This window comes from Erithacus rubecula (assembly GCF_903797595.1).
Source record: "Erithacus rubecula genome assembly, chromosome: 2".
NCBI lineage: Eukaryota > Metazoa > Chordata > Aves > Passeriformes > Muscicapidae > Erithacus > Erithacus rubecula.
The window spans coordinates 59,328,294-59,353,606 of NC_136685.1; the positions used below are offsets into that span (position 1 = coordinate 59,328,294).

General features: G+C 39.1%; 2 protein-coding genes across 2 annotated transcripts in view; one reads left to right on the top strand and one right to left on the bottom strand.

Annotated features, from left to right (window-relative positions):
* On the bottom strand, positions 1-20,676 carry PEX3 (peroxisomal biogenesis factor 3). Its single transcript, XM_079331750.1, has 12 exons — positions 20,545-20,676; positions 12,588-12,719; positions 11,126-11,207; positions 7,500-7,543; positions 6,284-6,408; positions 4,893-4,959; positions 4,741-4,795; positions 4,319-4,475; positions 3,354-3,424; positions 2,428-2,550; positions 1,179-1,275; positions 1-787 (listed from the first exon to the last, which is right to left on the bottom strand). Exons 1-12 carry the CDS (start codon positions 20,615-20,617, stop codon positions 704-706), a joined length of 1,110 nt encoding a protein of 369 aa, XP_079187876.1. The 5' UTR covers positions 20,618-20,676; the 3' UTR covers positions 1-703.
* ADAT2 (adenosine deaminase tRNA specific 2) overlaps positions 20,661-25,313 on the top strand; it is a 9,627-nt gene continuing 4,974 nt past the window's right edge. The window contains exons 1-2 of the mRNA XM_079331898.1: positions 20,661-20,789; positions 20,923-21,027. Coding sequence (XP_079188024.1) covers positions 20,733-20,789; positions 20,923-21,027 — 162 coding nt within the window. The 5' untranslated portion in view covers positions 20,661-20,732. The remainder of the gene's footprint in view (positions 20,790-20,922; positions 21,028-25,313) is intronic.

The window sequence follows — 25,313 nt, forward strand, 5'->3', positions numbered from 1 at the left end:
TTATACATTAAAATATTTTATTACAATACAGACAATTGGGATCCAAATTAATACAAATTAAGATAAAATATTTACAAGGTAATGTGTACAGTGTAGCTGTTTGAACAGCATAAACAAGAGAATGTCTAAAAAAACACATTCCTTTAGTATTAAGTAACAGAGAGCAGACCCCCAGCTTGTTCAAGGGGAACATGCATCCATTGGCAAAGGCTTTCTGAAGAATGAGAGACTTTGGAACAAGATTTGTAAAGTTAAGGGGAAAAATATTTACTTTGTAGAAAGAAAAATCTGGGGGAAGAAGAAAAAAGCATTACTTCATTGTGCTGATCTGTGCTATTCTTGGATCACTATCATTAATTCTTCCCAAAACTTATACACCCCAGGCAAAAAAATTGGTTTTTTAGTAACTTGCTGTAATACTGCCACCAGATGCCTTATGGATGCAATAAAAATAACCCAAGGAATTACAGAAGAGTTTAATCATTTTTAAATAAAAGTCTTCACTTACAGTGTTTTCTTTCAATGTTTTTAATGGGTGAAACATAATTCAGTTAGAAGAAAATATGGGCTCACTCCCACTTTCCTCAGAGTGCTCTTTCTGCTGGTCTGCCACTCCTACACCATTATAAAATTAACCCAAGTCTCATCAGTAGTCACCAGGGATTTGTTATAAATACACCATCCATTTGTAAAAATGTGCAGGTCATTTCTCTAGTTGCTGAGGGGTACTAAAAGCTTCATAAACATTAGCAGCAAAATCTTTCACTTGTTCCATCATCAACAGGTCCTGAAAGAAAGGTATAAAATAAACTTCATTAATCAAACATATTCCCCACTAGTCTGCCTGTGGTGTAGTACAGAATTCCTATGAAAAGCATCTGGCACTCCCACTGGCACAACTCAAAGTTCCTGCTTTAGAAAGGTTTAGGAGCAGACCTGCAAGCAGAACCAAGGCAAAACAAGAAGTTTGTGCTTCTGCACAGTTCAGCAGAAGAAAGAAGTTTTTCTAAAACAGTGTATTTTTGGAAGATGCAAATTGACAAAAAAATTGTTATGGCAATTGTTTTCAAATTATTTTTTCAAGACACTGAAATTAAACAGTTAAATTACTAAAAAGGAATATACAACATTAATTTCAACATTTTACTTGGGATATTCTACATAAGGCAGATTCTTACCTGAACAAAGTGGCTGGGTGTTTCACTGCATACTGAATGTATCTGTCCATTTATTATTGGAATTATCTTGGCCAAAGGAAGACTGACACTGGAAAGACTAGGAAAAAACAAAAAACACTGATCTGCTCTGACACAGATGACGCCACTAAATTGTGATTATATAATTCTATGTAATTACCACTTAAAAAGTAAGAATCTAAAGGCTACAAACTAAAATGTATGAATGAAGGGATTTTTCTCCATATCAAGGTTTTCCTTTAATACAGAGAAGTACCAATTCAATTCCAGTTCATGTTCCTATTGCAGAGTTTCACACTTGCTCCTCATGCAAGAGAATTATGGTTTAGTCAGAATCTTTACATGTGTATGTAAGTAGACAGATCATAGAAGTACCTGTCTAAAATTTCATGCTATTTCAAACTAAACCAGGTTTAGGCAGACAGCATAACTACAGACTTTGGGGTATTTTAAGTGATGTAAATAGTATATATTTAAATTGAAACATAATTCTCTGAAAGCAAATAGTTACTAAAATAAACATACATAAACCCAGTTATCATTCCAGGTTTTAATTTTAATATTTGAGAAATATTATTTCAAGGATTTGAACTCAGCTTTTGGATTTGTAATGCTCTAACCACACTGCTTAAAATCAAAGTTAACTTCAAAGTAAAAGGTATTTTTAAACATTCTTCTAGGAGGATGTAGCAAATCCTGAATGTTACTGCATTTTATCTGCATGCCAGTGAAACCTAAAGCTCCATGGCTGCTTTGGCTGCCTGTCACTGGAGGATCAGGGCAATGCCCTGATCCCCCTTCCCTGAGAGCCACAGTAACTGATGGAGGCTGGGGTACTCAGGGCTCACGGGCTGCAGGGGAGGGCTCTCCTTCTCACAGCCTCACTGAGCACATCTGCCAGGAGGCACCACCTGAGGGTAAACCCTCCCCAGCCAAAAGGAACTGTGCCTATACTGTGTTCAGGCAAGAAGTGGAAGCCACAGGTCTGATCTCTACTTCTAGGTCTGCAAGTAATGTGGGAAAGAACCTCATCCAATTCTAGTGACTTTATGCGAGAGGAAACATCAATCTGCCAAAGTGAGGAGAACATAGTGATCCTTGAAAAGCAAGAAGCAAAGTAGTATTTCTAGCACAAGAACTCCAAGAAGGCAGGAAAATGAAGAGCCTTTTTGGAATTCACTATGAACCCAAAGTGTTACTGACATGAGAACTACAACAAAAAAACATTTACCTATTTACAGAGCTGTTTTGAGAAAGGTCCTTTTCAGTGGGTCTAAAAAATTCTGCCATATTGTCCAGCAGTCGACTGAATCCTCTATTTAAACATGTGCTCAAAACTGTACTGAAGTCTGGACTGAAAAGAAAGAATAATAGCAAAAGAGATTTTATTCCTGGGTTAAATTTTCTTCATACTCAAAAGCCCTGCAAGTATTCAGCACTACAGGTGTGCCTCCCCTCATGGGTGATGTGTGAGCCAGACAAATGCCACTAGCATTGCCATCTCATGAAACACCAGCTCCCCCAACAACCTGAACTCTACCCTAAGATTACTAAAACTCAGATAAACCGGAAACATTCCTCACTTCTATTTCTTACTAAATAGTAACACAGAAGGGACTTAACCTTAAAGTGCCCCATATCCCAAGCAGCTGTAAACTGTAAGAATAGTTTGACATTTGCCTCACTTCCCTCAAATCCTATGTTTATTATAGAAGCCTCACTTTTACCAGCTCATACAACACCTTCACAACACCCTCAAAACCATGCATTAAAAATAAATTCCAATAAGCCAAAACTGGTATTCACTTCATCAAAGCATATAAATCCAATAACATTACTCTCAATTTGCCCTGCTTTAGCAGAAGAGAAGTATTCCTCTGTTCCTACATAAGTATAGTGCAGGTGAGGAAGAGATAATAGGTCTGGCTGCCAAGGACATCCTGGCTATCTCATTAAGGCAGCATTATTTCTTTAAATGTTTCAGAGCTCACAAATTTTGAAAATCCTAGCCTACACCTGATTAATACCAAAATTTATTGCAGAATGGTCACTTTTCTCAACTGAAAAGTTGTCAGCTTTTTGTATGAAAGTAATTGTCTTACATAAACAATAGTTTTGAGGAGGAATTTAATGTGAATACAGCATATTTCTCTATACCTTTCCAGCATATCTCTAGTTTCATTTAGTAATTTAATTGTAGCAATGTCTCTTTCTGTGAGTCCACAGGCCTAGAAAAACCAAAGACAGACACTATTAGTAAGTGCCATCAGTAACTGTAAGAATAAGAGTAGAAATAAAAAAAGTTGAGTATCATGGAATTAAGTCAAGATGTACATGTCAAATATAAAATAAAGTATTGTTGTAAATCAGATTCTTTATAATTTCTGTTTTAAATGGTCACTATAGATTTTTAAACTAAAAACAGTACTAGCAGAAAATACCAGACTATTTGAGGAAGTAATTTTTCCAGTTCTAACCTTCAATACTGAAATCAACCCAGCATATCAGATAAAGCAATGAGTGCACATAGCCACATGCTGAAGCCCAGGTTTCCTCATTACACCAGTATTACACCAAGTGCAGAATGAATTTTCTCTGGCTTGTGGTGTGGATGGAGACAAACACCTTCACAAAATTCAAGAAATTAATGTTGCAACTGAGATTAGATATACTTTTCTCTTCACTCCTGTTAATTTTTCAGCCCAAAGCATCAAAGGACTCCAGCACACCATTATCTTGTGCACCAGACAAGATGCTTCAGCATTCCATGAATATTGCCCGCACACAAGTGCAGATGACACAATTTATCTTAGGGTTAAGCTGTGCTGTGTCACAGCTTCTTTCACAGGCTAAAGGCAGTAACTAGGCTGCATTTCTGAGCATAAAGCAGACATTCGGAGGGTGACACCTGTTTTCTATCAAATCTGAAGAAAATACAACTGTGCCGAGATTAAAGAGATAAGGACACTTGATTTATGACAGAAGAGGCTATTAAAGACACAGATACTACGGTACACTAGAGGATTGTTATGCACCCTTCCTTCTCCAAACAAAACAAAACAAAAAAAAACCCAAAAAAAGCAGAATGAAAAAAGGTAGGTGAAAGGAACTGAATCAAGTACCTGGCTAGCCAAGGGGTTTTCTTCATCTGGCATCAGATAACGACATAAGGGAGAGTAAGACGCAATCTGATTCAAATCTTTATGTTCCACTACTTCCCTGATATCTTTAAGTTTCTGTTCCAGCTCCAGAAGAGACAGAGTCTGCTTAAGGGAAATACTGGAAAGGAAAAAAATGACAGTGTTGATTGCAAAATCAATGCTGCTTTCTCTTTGTACCAATAACATGTTTACAAGTAACAAGACTCCAATCAGCTATGTGGGTTTGCACTGGCAGACACAGCCTGCTAAAATGAAAGCATCGTTTTGTAAAAGTCAATATTCCTGCTTTTCCCCCCCCTCAATTCTTATAAAACTTTTTATTTTGGGAACAGTCATCACAATAAAACTTTAAAATCTAACCACAGAAAATTATAGGCTCTTACCTTCCAAAAACTTTATGCACAGCTTGTTTAACAATAGTTATTAACTCAGTCAGTCCTAAAAGGAAGAAAGTCAAAATTATTCTAATGATTTGATCAAGTCCCCAAAAAAGCAGAATTTTATAAGTGTAGTTAGTTCATAATAAGCACCATACCATCTCCTAAAAGGTGCTGGATGCTTGATAAATATTGCTGCTGGACTTCAGGGGGAGCTAGCGGTGTCTGTTAAGGAAAAAAAAACCCAACAGTTCTGTAACATGTCAACAGCAGATAACAATGCAAAAATATCTTCAAAAATAATTTCCTTAGTCTTTGTAATACTCTTCAGCAAACAGATTGCTCCACTCTCTTCAACTTTGTACTGACTCTTCCTGCCTATCAACCCCTGGATCTGTCATAAGTCTTCTGGCATTCTTTTCTTCAAACCCATACAGATCTCTCTTCCATCTTCAGTGGCACAGAAAGATCTTTCACTTTTCATTCACCTAAAGGAAAGTTTCTTAAAAACCTGCATTGCAGGTGAAACTAGACCCTCAACCACAGCAGAAATTAATCTAGTGGAGTAAGTTTTTTCATGCTGAAACCTAATAAAAGCTTATCTGACAGAAAAGAAGCTTTTGGAAACCAAGACGGGATTCCAGTTTGTCCCAAGAGAATGCATCAGAGTTGGCCCTGTCAACCCACTTCTCTACTGAGAAATTAACAGAAAAGAAACATGTTTCTAGATCAAACTCATCTTGCCCTTCTAAAGCAGCTTTTTCAGGTTTTACAAAATGAAGTACTACCTCAGTCAACTTTGGCCTTCCTATTGAAAGCTTTTCTCCATCCTGCCTTGACATGATGTTCCTTGACTCTCAGCAGGAGCTATCACAGGGGGGCAGATGAGAACTAATCAGCTTTTATCCATTATTTTTAGATGAGTCATCCAGCAATTTGCTGTCCCACTCTCTACAACGGGTACTTGCTTACTGTGGGAGTGATCTATTTTTATTGAGTGGTGATACACTAAATCAACAAAAAACAGCTCTTCTATCTTGCTTGTCCCCACCAACAGACATTTAGGTAGATGGCCTTTTGAAGTTAAACCAAATAGTGGAAATTTCAAAGACAACATTTTTCTTCTTTAATCTCAGAAAAATTTAATGGGAGGAATTAATGTGTGTACTTAGAAGACCTAATAATATATATACACCTTTGCTTACATATCTTGAATCATTCACATGGTATTACCATTTCACAAAAAAGCAAAGCAATAATTTCATGTTGGTGTTCAAATAGAAAGCAGCCTTCTTTAAGCAAGACAAAAGGTATTATATAATATTTCTGGTATTCAGGCAGGCAACAGTATCACCACATCATCCAAATTTAGATGCTATTAAAGGACATCAATATATCATACTGCCAGTAATGCTTCCACATGCCCCACTCCTGTGAGGACCCTTGGTTTCATTTCAATAGTCCTAAGCCATGCCCTTTTCCTCTCACCCAATAATCCTTTCCCTTCCAAGGAAGCACAAGTCCTGCCTCTGAAAAGCAAGACACTTACCGTGCCGTTCTTGCCGAGCGTGACGTTATCCAGGTAGATGTAACCGCCGATGATGTTCAGCTGGACTCGCAAGAGAACCACGAGCATACAGGTGCTGTACACAGCCACAATACTGCGTGTGAAACCTTGGGAAGACAAACACAGACATAAGGATGGCTCAGGGGGAGAGAGGGCTCTCCAAGACTCAGAAGCATTGATTGTTTTTAAATATGCAGTCACATTTCTCTCGCTGATTGTCATAAAATGCTTTCACAACACATATCTAAGATGGCCATGAATCTAATGTGCTGGATCTACATCTAAAGTGTCCCATTTAAAGTTCTATATTAATATAATTTTGCACATTACACAAGTTATTTTGAGAAAATAAAAATTATACAAGTTGGTCCCGAAGGAAAATGCTTAGTGTCAAATCATCTTTCTTCTTTAGGCCAGGAAATACACAGTCTAAGTTAGCCCTCATCATGCAATTCAGACACAAGTGCAGCTTATCAAAAAATTACCTAAGACAGAAGCAGCTAAGAGCTAAAGATGGAAAATTAAAATGAGCAGCAGCTACCAGCCAGTAGGCAATGAGGGTGAGTGGAAGAAGCATTATGAACAGATACAGAAGGGAAGAAAGGAGTCAGATGAAAAGTAGGATCTGTAAAGGTGTTATGAAAAGAAGAAAAAACCAAAAGAAATCAAAGACATAACGGTAGAATTTCACTGCATAATTATCCGAGTTTACTTTTTTTCTTCCCTTCCACTGCTTCCATCAGCCAACAAATAATAAGATGATCCTAAGGCTTCATGACCACTGCTATAGTGGTTCTCTCCAACAGGCTCAAAAAGAGGGAACTGCTGGCCATTTAAGGGCTGACCTACATTTCTGATTGAATTTTCATTACATCCAGCATAGAATTTCTGAAACTAGTTTAATTTTATTGCGATGGCACAGAAAGGTCTCCCAAAATTTTACTGAGCAGATCACCAGGAAGTCCAATAAAATTCTTCATCTTGGTCTCTGGGCTTCTAACTTCCCATGGGGGTAAGAAAAATTCCTTCATGAAAAACCTTTGGGAGTGCAGGGGCAGGGAGGAGGTTTGCCATGTGTGTTACACTATCTTCACATCTACTGAAACAACCCAGTGTAAAGTTTGTTTTAAATGGCATGAAAGACATTTTAAATCTACACTAAATAATTATGCAGATGTAATCTTTCATTTCCACTTACTTATTATCTTTAAATCCTCCCATATTTCTAACTTGTTTGCTGGCCTGTGGGAAAAATAAATGGAAATGCTAAGAATTATATTTTACTCAGAAATTAACAAGTATGTTAAATGACATAGCAGTGCTCTAAGGTGAACTTATTTAGCTACCATAATTACTCAAATCACACCCAGGTCTATATCTCATTCAAGAAAGACCTCGTTCAAGAAAGCAGTATATAAAAACCACTCTATAAAAGCATAGAAAAATATTAAAACTTTAAGGTATAAATGTAGCATTTAGTGATGTCACTTGTACACTTACATGATCAGTTTTGAGTTACTATAATATGCAGTCAGAAAAAGCCACTGATGGTACAGTGGTCTTTTCTGGGGCCTTGACTCTATATATTTAATGTCGACTCAGTTCAGCAGGACTTCCTGTATGTAATAAATGCAGGATCACAATTTCATTGTCCTTTCTTGCAAGATTTACCATTGCTTGACGTGTTAAAGTTCATATTTGATCATCAAAACAAAAGAGATCACAACCATCAGTGGAAAGGAAATCTTGCACCTTCCACACCAATACACATTGACCGTTTTTCTTTTGTTGAGGCATGTTCACTATTTTGACCTGACCAACTCCTAGAAGTTTATATTCTGCAGCCAACAAAGCAAGACTGTAGATTGCATAGATACACCTGAACTGCCTGAAGTACATTGCTCATTTATAACTACTATCCAGAGGTAATCTTAGCAATACAACAGCAACAGCAGGAATAAAAGCAAGTTAACCATCCCAAATTTTCACCAGCCATTCAGACCTGTTAAGCACTGTCAGTAAAGAATGGCTATTGTATGTCAATTGTGGAAGTAAGATATTGTAAAAGTCACTTAGGGAAACATTTGTTAATTTCTTAGGATCAAAATTAACACTTAAATATTTAGAGCCAAGAGTTCAAATTAACCTATATTTTACAGTAACCTAATTTATTTATAAAAACACCCAAACCCCAGCACTTCTTACCAGAAACAATTTCTCTTTACAGGCATAATATGTGCACCTTGGCATTAGTTTAGCACTTCCATAAACAAAAATTTTTATGCTCACCACTATCAAATAATGTGAATAAACTGATACAATAAACTATTAACTCTACAACTCTGAAAACTAAAGAGACAGATTAAATAAACAATAGCTGAAAGACATGGATCCATGACAAACAACCAACTCACACACTTTTTGCAAGCTACTCTATGCAAGTTTTTAAAGCTTTGCTAAAACAAAACAAAGGACTTTATAAAAAAATACTGTAGTGTTTCCATACATAAAACATATAATGGGATTCAAAGCCATAGTTGTTACTTATCATGGGTAAGTTCTTCATGCAGAATGAGGAGATGAAGAGAAGCCAATACATCATCAGCCAACCACACTTGTACCTAATACATCAAAACATTTTCTAGAGCTCGTGCTTACAGAACTTCTAACAATGTAAGGTAGCAGCCAGATAAGAGTTAAAGTCTGCAAGCATTAAGCCTAACAGTGGAAATTAATTTTTCTTTATCTCCTGCAATTTACTAAGACTCAGGTGCTGTTCAAAGCTTAGCTTTTACTTCATGTTTATTTATTTGGAAGGCCATTCTTGCTACAGAGGCAAAGGACAATGCAAACAGAAACCAGAAGTTTGGAATAAAGCCGAGTGCTGAAGAGGTAGGAGATGTGCAAAATCTGCAAGGCTGCAGAAGCAGGGACTTTGCATTATCTTATCCAATCACTGGGCTTTAAAAAGAGGACAGATTAAGTAAGAACATCTGTGGTTGCTGGTGCTGCTCCCTCTTCAAAAATTTATTTGGAGGTCTGAAGACTTCAGCCTCCTTACACCCCCAGGTACCACTGGCCACACCAAATTCAAGGAAGTGAGTGGATTTTAAGTTAAAGGAGATTACCTAAGGCATAATATGATCTGTAATACATGATAACATAGATCCATAACATGTTAAGCCACAACATAGATTATGTGAGAAAAATAACACATCTTCAGTGACATAAAGAAAAGTAAATCTCCACATCTGCTCTTGTGTATATTCAACAACAGCACTCCAGGGTCTGGAGCCCTTTGATTGATCTTCTCAAATGGAAGTGGAAAGCAAAGAAATCGATACCTCCATGCATAGCAGAGTTTCTTCAAAGAATCACTTCAAAGTGGAGCAAGCTTTGATGGCTGATTCCATTATCTGTGCTTTCACAACCCCTTCCCTACATTTCAGTTCAAAATTTTCAAGCATTCAGTTAAAACTTCCTCAGTATAAGTAAAATAAGAAGCATTAAGACACAAATTCCACTGTAAGATACACACCAAATAGCCTTCCATGCTTACAGAATGTTGCATGTAGCAAGCATTAAAAAAAAAATTTGATTTCATAAGTGCATACCAATAACAAAAAGCCTAATCTCTATTTTCACTATTGTTGGAACTCAGATGTGCATCAATGAACCCCTACACAGTTTCAACTGGTCAATTTAGAGACAGCAGATGTATCTTGATAAAAGACTGCTTGCTACAGAGAACAAACTAAGGTATATGTCTTCATCACTGAACAAAGGATTACAAACTGTTGCAGACTATTTGCTTAACAGTTCAGATGACATACCTGGTGATCCACAAGCTCTTTTGTTCATTCAGTTTAATTTTTTCATTGAATAAGGCTTCTATTATGATAAATAGATTAATTCCACTAAAATTAACCTTTCCCAATTTTTTGTTGTTTGGGGTAAATAATATTCAATAATAGTTGCAAATACTCAGAAAGTTTATTATAAAAACATCATTCAGGCTGCAATTCCCTCTTTAAATCAAGCTATTCTGTTGTGGAAATTTCTGGACTGAAAAAAGCAGTGATTGAATAGGTAACCTATTAAATATTAGACAGTTAAGGCTTCAGCTGTATAAATAAACTAGTGGGAGGTAAACTAGAAAGACAGTCTAGATTGAGTCAGAAATCCTGTGTTAATTGCCTAAATAACACTTTTACTCTGTGCCATATGCCACACAATTTATGTTTAAGGTGTGCTATTATGCACTTTACATTTTTAAAACCAGGCTGTTTGTTCCTGCAGTTGTCAGGAATTCCAAGGTGTTTTCTGACAGGGAAGCATTTCTGTTAATGTATGACATGTCCCTATTTGTTCTACATCAAAAATAAAATTTAAAAAATTACTTTGCATCACTTACATGTATTTACAATCTCATCTTGGATACTTGCCACTACAACTCATGTCTGAACTTGGTAAGATTACATAAACATTTTTACAAACACAAATTATTCTGTTCTGTTTAATAGAGGACTAGATCCTCCAACTACTTTTATCTACCTATCTTATAACCATTTCAACAAAGCACATGGCTCTCACTGCAGCACCTTAAAGGAAGTATTATGTTCTGTAATTTCTGGAAAAATGCAGCCATACCTATCAAGATACATCTAACATGACAAAATATTTGCATAGTGATTTCAAAACACCTTAAGAATAATGTTTCAATGGGACACTAAACCAAGATTCTGCATACTCTCCACATTATATAATTTGAAAAAGACTTGTCATCAAAAGAAGAGGAGTTCAACACATTTAAGAGAGTCTTACCTATTTTTAAGAAGAGATGTGAGGCTCTCAGAGTTTAACTGATGCATTAAGGCATCCCTCAATGTCGGAAGCATTGACAGTACTGTTATTAAAAGAAAAAAAAACAAATAACAAAACCTCTCAACATCAACAAAAAAAAAAACATTATAAGCCCATCCTCAGCTCACACTCAATAGCTGCTATAGGATATACATCCCATTGCTCAACAGGCAAAGCTGGGAGGACAAGCAAAACAGAAAACCCAGGGAGTGCTCAGAAGGGCAATAACCTGTGTGCCTCTCACAGGCTGGGGCACAGTGCTGCCCTTACCATGTGGTTTCACTGGCTCCAGCTGCAGATGTGTATTCACATCCTGCATACACATGCCTCCAGCTCCTCCGAAGAAAACCTGGCAAAAACCTACACTGCTGCATTTCTCACAGAGAGAAGAAAAAGATCTGAGATTTGTTTTCTCCAGCAAGAGAATCAGAAAAAGATAAGTTATAAATGAGAGAAAGCTAGTGGGAAAAAAATCCTTTACTTTCAGAACAATATCTGATCTGCTGTTACATGATGGGAAACAGGAAATGGAAAACATGAAAAATACTAAGAACAAAGTATGAAAAATCTTGTCAGGAATTCATGCTGCCAAACATAAGATACTGTCTACAAAGAAGGGCAAAGAAAAACCTAGTCCTTGCAGCAAGATCACTCCCAGCAGTACAAAACGGAAAAGATGAAAATTAAATATCAATTGGGTAAACGGGTTGGACTTATAGCCACCCGAGAAGCCATTAAAAATTTCAACAGAAAAAGAAAATACTGCCTAATTTGTTTAATAAAAATAGCTTTGAATGGCCTGCATTTACAATGGCAAGGAATTTTTTAAAGTTCTCTGTCATCTCCTTTCCAAAAATCCTAAAACTGGAGCTGTAAGAAAAAGTACTTTCACTTTTTGCTCTCCAGCTAGTCAGTTACCTCCAAATTGTGTAGGAAACTGATGGGGTGATGTGCTTCTTATTAAAAATTACCCACCAAGTTCTCCATGCAGCTTACCAACAATGTGTTTATAATGAATAAAATAATCCTGCTGTAAATTCAGTATTGTTTGAATCTAAATGCTGTTTCACACCTCAATACCACATGCAGTTCAAGGCAAAAGGGTCCTGAAGTGACAAAATATTGTAACTTCCATGTATACTTATAAGTTCATTGATGGTAAGGGTTCAGATGTCCCCTAAAATCCCTTTAATACTCTATTCTTCAGACTCTCCTTATTTGCAAAACAACTCTATTTATGCACCAGTATTTAATTAAGATTTTGAATTTACCTACATTTCTTATTCCTCTTCCATCTTGATAATAGGTAGCATAAGACCCCAAATACCTCCCTCTTACCTAAAAGAGTAACTATTTTCTTAATTATTTTATTTTTAATTATTATTTTTATTTTAATTATTTTTATTTTTAATTATTTTTTTACCTGTCATATTGCACGTCCTCTGATTACTCTCAAAGTGGTACTGCCTTCGTGCTTGGGCAATATACTCAGCTGCCTCTCGTTCCTGGATTTCTCTGATTTTCTTCTGCCCATATTTGCCCAGTAAATAGACTCCTGTAGAGAAATATACATATTAGAAGGTGCTTTTCAAAAGTGAGAAAGGTCCCTTAACCCCTTTATTTGATTTTAAAGCATAAGGGTGCACGTTGGGGTTCTTTATGGATATGGGGTCTTGAGTATTCTAATAATTATTGGCAAAGCAATACTCAGAAAGAATGTTTTCAAAATTCATTAAAATGTCAAGGCTTATGACTTGAATCAGTAGAAGAAGCTTTCCTGAGAAGAGGTACCTTGCCATTCACAGAAGACATTTTTGGCACTACTGCTATGTGAACAACTAAGACTGAAGAGACTGAAACAAAAAAGAGAAGCAATGCAAGGTTAGAAAAACTAAGAATAGAGAAAACAAACAGAAATGCATAGTTCTAGAGATGGATGAAAATTTACATTTTTAAAAATATTCTAAAATTAGCAGAAATTAGAAAGAAACTGAAATACTGAAGATCACATATGAGAAAAATGTTATAGATCAACACTTCCTTCATTTGGTCCTGAAACCTCTACAGGAAGAACCTTAGTTTCAATGGGACTTTACTGTGGCTCTTATTTTACCTCACCTGGTTCCCACTTTCCAGCCACACTCTTCTCTTGGGGGTCTGATCATCCCTCATCACTCTCACTATGAATCTTTATTTCCATAAAGACACACTAAAGATCTTTGCTTTGCATTTTCATCTCTTCCAACATCCATTCATCCATCCCTCTGAAGTTTCCTCCAACTGTCTGTCCCACATCATCAGGAGTTCAGATATCTATCCAGGCTGCCCACAGCCCTCTGCCCATCTTTCTTGTCTGCCCTCCTTTCTAAGCCATTCCTCAAGATACCACTACACCTTCTAGGCTTATCCTCAGCAGCTCTACCCACTGTAGGCTGCTTTCCACTAATTTCTCTCTCTCCACCCAGGCCTTCTAATAGCACCTCCCTGTGTCAGGTTCCTTGGCTGCCTCCTGTATGCACTGCCAGCAGCAGTTTTCTACCTAGGAGTGCAACCAGCACTTCCTGTGTTCTCTCATGCAAGATTTGGAGGGGGCACAGAGATAAGGGAGGAACAAACCCATGCAAGAAAAAGCTATTGTACAAGTTAATAATCTTCTGTCTGTGTGGACTAAAACTCTACTGAAGCTCCTCTACAGAGAGCCAGCTCCAAATCTGTCAGGTCAATAACAGCACACAGAAGAAATCCGAATTACAAATCAAGATTCTAAATTTTTTTTCCTCAAAGTACCTTTTAAAGCTGTAAACACAAAATTTTCTTCAAAGTTCAACTTTCACATTTAGAAGCCAATATTCAAACAAATGAGGCATTTAACAGTTGTTGCAAGCTGAAAGTGTCAAAAGTAATTTTATAAACCAAATCTACAAAACCAAAAAAAACGCCAAAAAATCCAACCAAAACCAACCAACCAAACACAGAGACCCCATAAACAAATCCAAACTTCCCAAGATTTTGAACTCACCTACATTTTTAGGTTATTGAAACCTTCTGAAACATTCCCCACAACTACCATCAGTGTTTGAAAAGCCTTGTCAACTTTGTGCTCTAACATTCATGGTTGCAAAAAAATCTGACTGTTTATACTGGCATTATGTTTGTTCATACACAACACCAAGCCAGGCCAGTCTGGAACAATCACAGCCACTTCCACTTCCCAAAAGCCTCATAAAATAGAAACTTCAGCCTTTAGGCAGACTGCCCATTTGCCATATGGAATTATTAGATGCAAACTTTAATAGTATGGCTCTATATACAAAAAAATGTGATTCCACCGTTAAATTGTTAACTAAAAATGAGACTTCACAATCAAGATTATTTTCATCGAAAAAGTTACCAATTCCTGCCATGAATATCTATTTAGAATACAACTGTCAGGTTACTGATTTTTTTTTCTGCTACCATACTGAAATAGAAACAATTTTTTTAGCACTAGTGATCAATTCTTGAACACAAGATTTTTCTGATCATTTTACCCCTCTACATTTTGCACATTACATTAACATACTTGTCCAAATGACTAATTTTGTTTACTCTCCCTGCATCCCAAAATAAATCCTTTTAACTCCAGGTTTTGTATCAGAAAATTCGTAAGTATAAAAAAAGACCCTTCCTGAATGTAGACAGGTCATAGCAGACATGCAAACAGCTCAAGAAGAATCATGTGCATGCCCTGGAGTGATGTACAGGAGCAGCAGCATTGAGATTGAGACAGCTAATTGCTCAACCCCCGCTGGTTAAGGATGCGCGCCTACTCTGTACTAAGAGTTGCTGTGGCCTGTGAGGGTACAAAGTTGCAGTAGCTGTCATCCAGGTTTAACAAGGAGTCTCCAGAAAAAAACACTTGCCTAAAACAATGCAACACCAGCTACTAAGTCTCCTTTCTCCCTCCCTTCCCTGAGCAGAAGTATGACTCTGACCCACAGATGACGCTTAATCCAGGATTATCCTCTACTCTGGAATGTGATGCATTAGAAGTTAACCAAAGTAAAAGCTGCACTACCCACCCACCCACCTTAAGCAAGCCCAGCAAACAACAGTAAGCTTGAGGTTTGGTTGCCAGCAGCATTCTCTCTCTGTCACCAGCTGCACGGCTCCTAAGTGCCTCTGAGTCACCTGGAGGACACAGCACTTCACCTGTGAAACTCAAGTCTCACTGTGACAACGAACGTCTGCCCACTGCACTCATTCCTGAGAGCAGCAGTGGAGCCTCTGCAAGTCTCTGGCTTATGAGTCATTTCAAGCAGCTGCCAGCTGGGGGGTTGGCTTGCTGGGTGCTCATATTTTTCTTTGGGACAATCATGTGTATCTATACTAATATGTTGCATTAATTCAGAGGACTCAATAATAATACAAACTTTTCAGAAGTCCAGAATGAATACATCCCACAAAATTATCACATGGAGTTGGAAGTAGGAGTGAAAGCTACATACAAAAACTGCCATGTCAAGCCAGCTAACAAACCCGTAAAAAACTAAGCTGACATTTTGAAAGTCACTTGTTATAAACATGCAAAGCCAATATCAGCTTTTTATAATAACTAATGTAACTTAGTTTTACTGCTCAGTATGGGACAGAAGGTTGCAAAGTAGCAAGATTTACTCATGTCTTATTGCCTAAACTGTTCTATAGATGGAACTTCATGCTGAATCTTCCCAGATGTTTCACACAAAACCAGGAATTAAGAAAATTCAGAAATAGTGAGGCTGTCAAGGAGATAATTCCCATGGAAACTTTTTTTCTATCTTCATCAAAATGTGAACTATAGAAGATACTATAGTCCCAACACATCTGATTTGGAGGGTTGAGACGAGCGATAAAAACATCACCTGATGTCAGATCCTTCAAGAACAGGAACCTCAGTAAGGATCTCAAACTACAATTCATACAGTTTTACAACTGATCTCAAAAGTGAAACATATTTACTTATGTACTGGCTGTTTGTGCTGGATTTGGCTGGGATAGAGTTAAGTTGCTTCGTAGCAGCTGGGAGCAGTGTTGGTAATAGATGTTTTTGTAATTGCTGAGCAGGGCTTACACAAAGTCAAGGCCTTTTCTGCCTATCACACACCCCATCAGCAAGGAGGCTGGAGGTCACAAGGAGTTGGGAGGAGACACAGCCAGGAGGACAGCTGGTCCCAGGAGATCAAAGGGACATGCCACACCATAGATGCCACCTCAGCAGTAAAATCAGGGGTGAATACAAGGGCAAGGGGAGCACTGTTGAGGGGCTGCTGGGCATCGATCAGGCCTGTCTCTCTCCCTCATCCCAAAGAGAAGGGTGTGAGTGGGTGTGTGTGTAGGTGGGAGTGGCTCTGTGGTGCTTTAGTTGCTGGTTGGGAAGTGCCCTGGGGTCCACAGCACCTACATCCTGTGGGAGCAACACTGGTTTGAGATAAATATGCTCTAACTTGTCTCCATATCCCCCTTTGGCTGTAGCACTGTGTAGTCTCTTCCCACCTAGGTGTAAGTAATGCAAGAAGTTTGCAAAATCTGCAGGCTCTTACATGCTCACTCTAGTAGCCCCTGAGAGGTAAAGTATTTCTCACATCACATAAGTTATGGCTTCCCTCTCCTTCAGCCCTCTCCTTTCCTCACAGCTGGAATGGAGGGCTGAGCAGAAGAATGGGATAGCTAATTAGGAGGCATCAAGTTTTCAGGAAACCTCTTTTATAGCCCTAAGTAACCTTTGCCCTCACTGCCATACTTATGGGAAAAAAAAAAAAAAAGGAAGTTTCAGTTATAAGAATTTATTATGTAGAATTTGTGCTGACACACAGAAGCCTGTATCCTCCCAGGACACAAACAGCTCTGTAAGTTGTGGTCTGTCCTTATGTTCAAGCAAGCCATGCATCAAGAGACACACAGTTGTTCTGTTATGGTTAAAAACCATCTTTAAAGCATGCAGGCACTAAAGCCTTATTCTCTTGGTAACATTGAGTCCCATCAGAATATATTTAATGCCTCTGTGCTTATTCACAAACCAAGCCAACCTTCTCTGCTAATCAGAGAGATTTCTGAGCTGAAATGCTTCTTCTGCAAGCCAAAGGTCGCAACAGATGAAATTAAGCAATAATTAATGCACAACTGAAATCAGAACCATACACTGCAGACACACCCTGAGCTTGTTCTTCCACATCAGCAACAGAATTTCAATGATGAATAATTTTGTAATATCTACTGAAATCTACCTTGTATGCTGAGTACTGAGATAAAAACTACTCTAATCAAACTATCCAATAAACACGTGAACCTAATGTGTCCTTGAAGCTGCATCATGCTCTCTCTCTCTCTACTTTCCATATTTCTAGTGAGTTTGATCCCCAACCACTATATTTTGCTTGCTAGAAAAGATTTAAGACTTTTCACTATGCAACATATTTTATATTGTTAAAGAGACAACTTCTAAAGAAAGGGTTTGTACAGGGTCTTTGCTAAGGTGAGGCCTTCTCAACCCCCCTCTGTGGTTAAGGGGAAGTTACACATATTTTTCAGTTGCTTTTTCCCCTCAATTTGAGCTCTTACTTAGTAAGATTTCTATCGTTATAAGCAGTAAAATCTGTTGTAGTGCTGAGACTGAGAAAAATTAATGAAGAATGACAGCCACTGATAACACACACAGAATTCACTTCAGTAAAGAGAGGAAAAGTTAGTAACCAACTCTGTTTTGTTAATGCATTAATTCAGTAACAACACTGATACAATACTGTATTAATAATCATGTAGAAACTCTTCTGTACTGTCTAATGAATCATTAAATATTCACAATAATCTCTGATCATGTGCCAGTGAAGGACTTAAAATCATTAAATCTTGTGATGTCTCATTTTCCTTGTTATACACTCCTTCCTGGAAAATGCACCTGCAGCTCTTAAAAAAATGCCACAGAAATGTAGATTCCAGGCTCTGCTATTAAATCAGCAGTTTTGGATGCCTTCCTTAAATCATTCAGCCACTTCCAAATATTCTGTCTTAATTTAAAAGTGGTGTGTAAAGTTCCATTCCATCTTTCAAGATTTGGCATTATTTTCTGGGGAGTCCACCATGGATCTCAGAGTTCTGATTCACTAGTGCTGGCATTACCATAGCTCATGGATTTTTTTTAATCCAGGCCTGATCCATAACTATGTAGATGACCAAAGCACTCAAGGTTCAGCTGCTGAACAGATACAAAGCAGCACTCTGCAGTAATTCACTCCATCTCCTGCCTCCCTTAAAACACCATGGTGCAAAGTTGCTGCTGGTGGCAGCTGATGATGTTCACCTGCTTGTGGAAGCCTGGATTTACTTCAGTCTCAAACACATAAAAAGCAATTCTCTACAGTCCTGAAATACTATATGGCCTGGAGAAATAGATAACTGATCCATGCTGCAGAAAATGATAGCACAGTTTAATATTTTTCAGTCAGAAGTTGAAATGTGGGAAGAGCACCTTGGGATTTGTTTTGTTTTGGTGTTGTTTTGGTTTTTTTTTTTTTTAATTCCTTAAATGACATTATTTTACTCTATAATTATTATTTTAAGCGCCCTTTATTCAGTAAGTAGCATTTTAATGAAAGTGACACTGAGCTGTATATAAACAATACCAATCATAAGGAAAAAACTGCAAACTCAGGTTGGTTTGCAGGCTGTTTATACATGAGGAATTTAAGATTCCAGGCTATAAGAGACTCAAGTTCCCAGATACCTGCTTTCCCACTTGTGAATTGATCCACATTTACCCATTGAAACCCAGGAGAAGTGATTTTTTATTATTCCCATTTGTCCACTCAGCACTCTCACACAGAGAGCTGAAGGGGAGGAAGAACATCTTCCAGGTGACAGCCTGTTTACTTAACAGGGTGGGTTGCAAGTGTGGTGGAAAACATGACTGTGCTGCACTCACAGAGCCACAAAACCTGCAGGTGAGGGGGTGAACTGGAGAAGCAGTCTGACCAGTACTGCAGTAACCATCACCCAGCCTATTATCATGGATTAATTGGAACTCTCTGGAAAACCGCAGAAGGAATTAATGATGAAAGAATGCAGACTACACAAGAACCAAGGCAAACCAGATGTAAATACAATTCACCTTCACAGCAGACTTCACCTGAATATATGACAAAATATACTATAAAAGCCCTGTAGCCCTCAGAACATTTAACTGACTGGCTTCCATCAGTCTCATTTACATCATCAGTGTCATTTACATTGGATATAAATACATTTGATTACTGAGTGCACAGATACAGCTGTGCCTTTTGAGGAGTATCCAATTTCCAGCTGCACAGCTATGCACTTCATTGTGCAACAGAGACACATATCCAATGTGTGCTTTTAAGTCAATTTCCAACTAAAAACAACCCAATAACAACTTCAAGGGAAGGTGGAGCTTACTAGACCATAACCACCCTACAGGTTTCAACAAGAGCCTCAAGGGAGAAAATGCTTGAATGCAATCCTCTGTGTGAAAGTTCTGTGTCTGCAACTAATCTGTATTTGTTAAGAGAAGGGCAACAAAGCTGGGGAAGGCTCTGGAGCACATGTCCCATAAGGAGTGGCTGGCTGAGGGAGCTGGGAGTGTTTAGCCCGGAGAAAAGGAGAACGAGGGGAGCGTAATCACTCTCTACAAACACCTGAAAGGAGATTGTAGCCAGTGGGGGTCGGTCTCTTCTCCCAGGTAACAAGTGACAGAACAAGAGCACATAGTCTTAATGTGTGCCAGAGGAGGTTCAGGTATGGCATTAGGAGGAATTTCTTCACAAAACGGGTGATTAGACATTGAATGGGCTGCCCAGGGAGGTGGTGGACTCGCCGTCCCTGGAGGCGTTTAAAGGAAAGACTGGATGTGGCAATTAGTGCCATGGTCTAATTGAGAGGTGGTGTTCGGTCATAGGCTCGACTCCATGATCTTTATTCCAACCTAATTGATTCTTGTGATATTTGACAATTCCCCTCAAAGCATAAGTCACATATGAAAGTGGATGTTTCCAGCCTCCATCCCAAAAACAACGCAAGTGTCACCCGCGCTTTGCACGCTTCAACCTTGTTTCAAAGTAACGCGACCAGCCGCCGAAAGAGCACCCGGGCAACCCCAGCTCCTGCCTTTCAGGGCTTAAGGGACGAGAGCAGATTCACTCCCAGCCTCGGGGAAAGTCCTGCTGGCAGCCGGGCTCTCCCGGTGCGGGAGCATTTGGGTGTCCCCGGGCGGGCCCGGAGCCGCTCCAGCCAGCGAGGGGCCGGCCCGGCGCGGGGCTCCGAGGGGCCGGGAGCGCTCCGCGGGGAGGCCCCACGGCCGGCACCGCACACCCCGGTACCACCGCCCCCGCCCTCCACCGGGCACTCACCGCCAAGGAAGGTGCCAAGGGCGAGGCATTTCTTCTTGTGCCGCTTGAGGAAACTCCAGAGCGACCGGAGCATCCTGCGAGCCTGGCCCGGCGCGGCCCGGCCGCCCCTCGGGTCCCCGCGGCGGCGGAAGGGGCGGAGGCGGCGGCGGCGCCGCCCGCGGTGCCCCGGAAACAGCGGCGGGCCCGGCATGGCGGAGGCGGGGGACGCGGCCGCGCTGGCCTGGATGGACCAGGCGCTCGACGTGGTCAGTGCGGGCCGGGAGCCCCGGGTGCCTCACGGCAGCGGGGGGAATGGGGCCGCGGGAGCTCCTCCCGCTGCTGTGACGCTTCCTGCGCCTCTCACCAGTCTGTCTGTCCGTCTGTCTGTGTGTCCCGCAGGCCAGAGAGGCGCTGGAGAAAGGAGAGGTTCCCGTGGGCTGCCTGCTGGTCTACGACGGCGAGGTGATAGGCAGGGGCAGGAACGAGGTCAACGAGACGAAGAACGTGAGTTGGGGCGGGCCCGGGGCCGCCTGGCTGCGCGGCCCTGCCCGACCCGTGCCGGCTCGCCAGGGCCTCTGAGAGCTCCTGGGGCTGGGAGAAACGGCTCTGCAGCCTTTCCCGGGAAAGCTCTGTCCACAGCCCAGAGTGAAAAACTGTTTCCTGTCGGTTTGAGACCTGTTGCAACTTTAACCATCGAGTTAGCTACAAGATCTGGTGCTGAGAGACCCGTTAATGCTAACAGGGATTTTATACAACTGGAGGTTTTGTATAAGTTAATCTGACTGCAGGATCTGGCTGTAATTTGTATTAGATGCCTCAAATCTGAAAACGTAGCAAAAACTTAAAATGAGTCTTTTAAGCTCAAAAATTTAACAGTAAAGATGAATCATTATAGTAACTTGTCTTGCAGGGCAATCTGTAATGTATTAAGAAGGTTCTATTACAGCTTTAAGAAAGCCAGATGACAGAGAAATTAGGTATCTCATGTTACACCATTGTAAACACTGTGGGGAAGCAGACACTTCTTGGGAAAATCATGCCAGAGGTATTAATATTGGGTAGAAATTACATGTTAGTAAACAGACAGAACATAACTGACAAGACTGATAACAAAATGAAAATAACTTAAAAATGCCAGGGAAGCTTTCAGGCATTTTTAATATCAGGGCTGTTGGAAGGTACACACTAAAATGCAAGTAGCCTGATTTAAAAAAAAAATCAGCTGGATTTTGTAAACAGTAATCTGTTAATATCTTTGAAAGCCAAGCTTTTTTTTAAATTGTTGCTAAGCTCAAATTTCGGTTATTTTGTGGCTCAATTTTCATAGATGTTTATGTTTTAGTGATTGAAAATGTTGGGTACTTAGTGCTTCTAAATTTTTTATCAGACATGTAATTGCTCCATGTAGTGTAAAAAAAAAAAAAAAAGTAAGCTTGAAAGAAGTACTTGTTATGAAATGTAAACATTGGAAATTGTTTTCAGTTTTTTTCCTAATGATTTCTGGCATTATTTAGGGACTATCCTGGGGAGAAAAAACAATCCTCTTGAGCCATTGAGACAATTCCAGCAGACATCATAAATGTCAAGGTCTGTTTTAAAACTAATGTCTTTTCCCACCTTATATTGAAGGACTTCTCCAGAACATCATTCCTCAGATGGCTAAAAAATGTCTAATTTCCAGTTTCAAACTTTTAATGTTCTGTTTATATCTCCCTGTTCTTGTTCCAGCATCATCCATTATTTTACATAGCTTGGATGTATTTAAAATCTTACTCCTTTTCAGTATTTGTTTTCCCCCCAGCCAACTGTTTAATTTCCTCTCAGAAGACAGGCTTGCTTTCTGTGTTCATTATAATAATTCTTTTGCATAGCCATTCCAGCTTTGATTCATTTTTTCTGAATTCACTTAACCAGAACTCTATACTTTATTCCAGATGGACTTGTGCTTTGTTTGAGAGCAATAGTACTTCACATTCTCCCTGGAAGAAAGTCTACCCATCTTTTCTGGAGCTTCCTTGGTCTTTTATGCTGTTTTGTTATTCTTCATTTGTTACTTTGAAATTTTTTTATTCCCATTTAGAAGGCCATCCACCTCCTGAGTGACACTCTGACCCTGTCCATTCTCATGAAAGACATCACATCATCAGCTGTTTTCTGTAGGATTTTTTTCCAGTTAAAGCCAGTGACACAAATGAAAACATTTAAGCCAAATGATCTTTGAGTGTCTGTGGTAATGACACTGGACAAATCCCTCTGGACAAATATTTCATCTGTCAATGCAATGTCTCTTCTTTTCTTGCTCACCTTACATTTCTTGCATTAGGCTGTTTTCCCCACTCACAATAATTTCACAAGTTATGCTGTGCCATATGCACTGGAGATGTCCAGAGAGACTGGTGTTTCTTTTCCCTAGAAAAAACATTTGTCAAAGAAATTTACTAGGTTAATTTAGTTTAATTTACCTTTTATAAGGACTAGTCCTTGTAACACTACTTTCAAAGGTTTGTTATCTTGTCTGTTTTACTATTGAGACCCTCCTGGATCTATAGGTGTTAGTATTGTATGACACCTGTCCTTCTTGGTTTTCAATACAGTGACTGTTTGCTCTGAAGGTTTCACTCATGCAACATTCTGCCTTGATGCATTAAAACATGCTGTGGGAGTGACAGCTTTCTGCCCTCCAAAATGCAGCTTTATAACATACTGACTTTTTTTAATTCATGAAAACGTTGTTCCTGCTTTGGAAAAGTGATCATTTATCCAGTTAGATCTTCAGTCCTTCCCTGCAATTCTGCCTTGTCTGCAAGCCTGGTGTCAAATAAATTCTGTCTTCTCCTTAAGCAGGTCCCTGCATCCTCTGATGTAATGGGCTGAAGTTAGGAGCAGGTAGTGTCTTATTTATGACCTCTTTCATTATGTTCCTAAACTGCTCATTCTGGCAAAAAAATTTAGTTACCAGAATCCTTCAGTGTTTTCAGCTGTCTCCTGTCACTCGAACCTTTTTTTTTTTTTTTTTTGCCTGCCATGTCCACAGTAGAACACATCAGTGTCAGAAATACTGCTGCTTACTCTGTGTAAGTTATTTGCAAAATTACTAATCATTGCATTCTTCTGGGAGGAGTTGCTTTTGGAAGAAGGAATTTTGTGTGCAGTTGTGTTTGGTTTATTTTATTTTTTTAAGAGCATGGCTGTGGCATCAACATTTCAAAATACTTAGACATGACACTTCATGTTGTCATTGGGCAACAGTGCAGCGATTGTCTGTGTAAGACACTGGGTATAGACAGCCTGGAGATTCATTCCCAACCTTGTGCCAGTGCTGTGTTCCCTCTGGCAGCTCCCACACTTGCTTGTTCACAGTCTTGCATCAGACCAACCTGAAAATTTTCTCCCTTACAGCATATGTGACCCTCCCCATGTGGAAATGTTTTGGGGTTTTTTTGGCATCTTTATTCCCACATGTGATGCAATCATTCACTTCCCAGTAAAATGCTCTCTGTCTTAGGTCCTTTATTGATGCACAGGGACATTTCCTCTTTGTTCTCTTGGGTCATTGTAGCAAGTATCTTGCAGGCACAGTACAGGATAATTGAAAATCAAGTATTGTTTGTGTAGTGAAGCCACAAGATAACACAGAATTTTGAGCTTTGGCCCCCTTGAGTCTCACTTGTTATATATATGGTCTTAAATTTAGAAAGTATGCTTTTTGGGCAATGGTGATGTCTTTATCTTGTCAGTGAAACATTTGCCACAGTTTGGGGCAGACTGAGTCAGTTTTTTTTTCCTTGGTACGCCCTTTGCCACTGTAGCAATTCTCATTTTCTCTTGCTACTGTTAAACTGCTTTTGCTTTCTTGGCTTTAAAATAGTGTGTAATATTTGGCAAGTTAAGCTTATGGATTGAGTCAGTGATTCAAAATTAAAATCGTCCTTCTTGTATGTTATTTTATACACAGCAAGTCAAAAAAAGGCTATCTAGTCATAGCTGAATACAAAACAAAATCTTAAGACAGACCTAGAAGGTCAGTTTTTCCCTTATATCTTGTCTTTAAGAAGGACCTTCAACAGGTGCTTAAGCAGGGAACTCAAGAAGCAAGAATGCAGTAGCATAAACCTTCCCCTTGCACATCCTTTCACTTCTAAAAGTGAATACCTTAGGGACTTCCAGAGCTCAAAACTGTATCTGGATCATTGTTCTGATAGCTGTCTGTGCACATATCCCCCATGAATTTGTCTAAACCTTTTTTTTGAACTCATTTATATTTTTGGCTTCCATAGCATCCTGTGGCAATGAGTTTCACAATAAAATTATGTGATTTGTGAAAGTGTACTTCCTTTTGTTTGTTTTATATCTGCTGCCTGATAATTTCATTGGGTGCTCACTTGTTATGAGAAATAATAAATCACAGTTACAACTGTGATTTTTCCACATTTTTCTTGATTATTTTAAAAACCTCTACTGTAGTCCTCTCAACCTGGAAAACTAATGACTGTGTCTGTTAAGAGCCACAGTCTAATTAGTTTCTAAATGGAGACTGTTCTGTAACTTGGCTAATCCTTTCCCACCCTGAGGTGAATTTGTCCTGATATTCCTGTGTCTTCAAGACATGAGATGACCAAAACAGTGCATTTATTTAAGATATAGCTACACTGGTGTGTAGTAATGTTCTGTATTGGTGTAATCTCATCTGCACAGCTGTCTTCTATTTCTGTAGAAGCTGGTAGGACCTCCAGCTGCATGGCCTTTCTAGGAGTTGTTTAAAATGTTTTCAAACAGTATTAAACATAGCA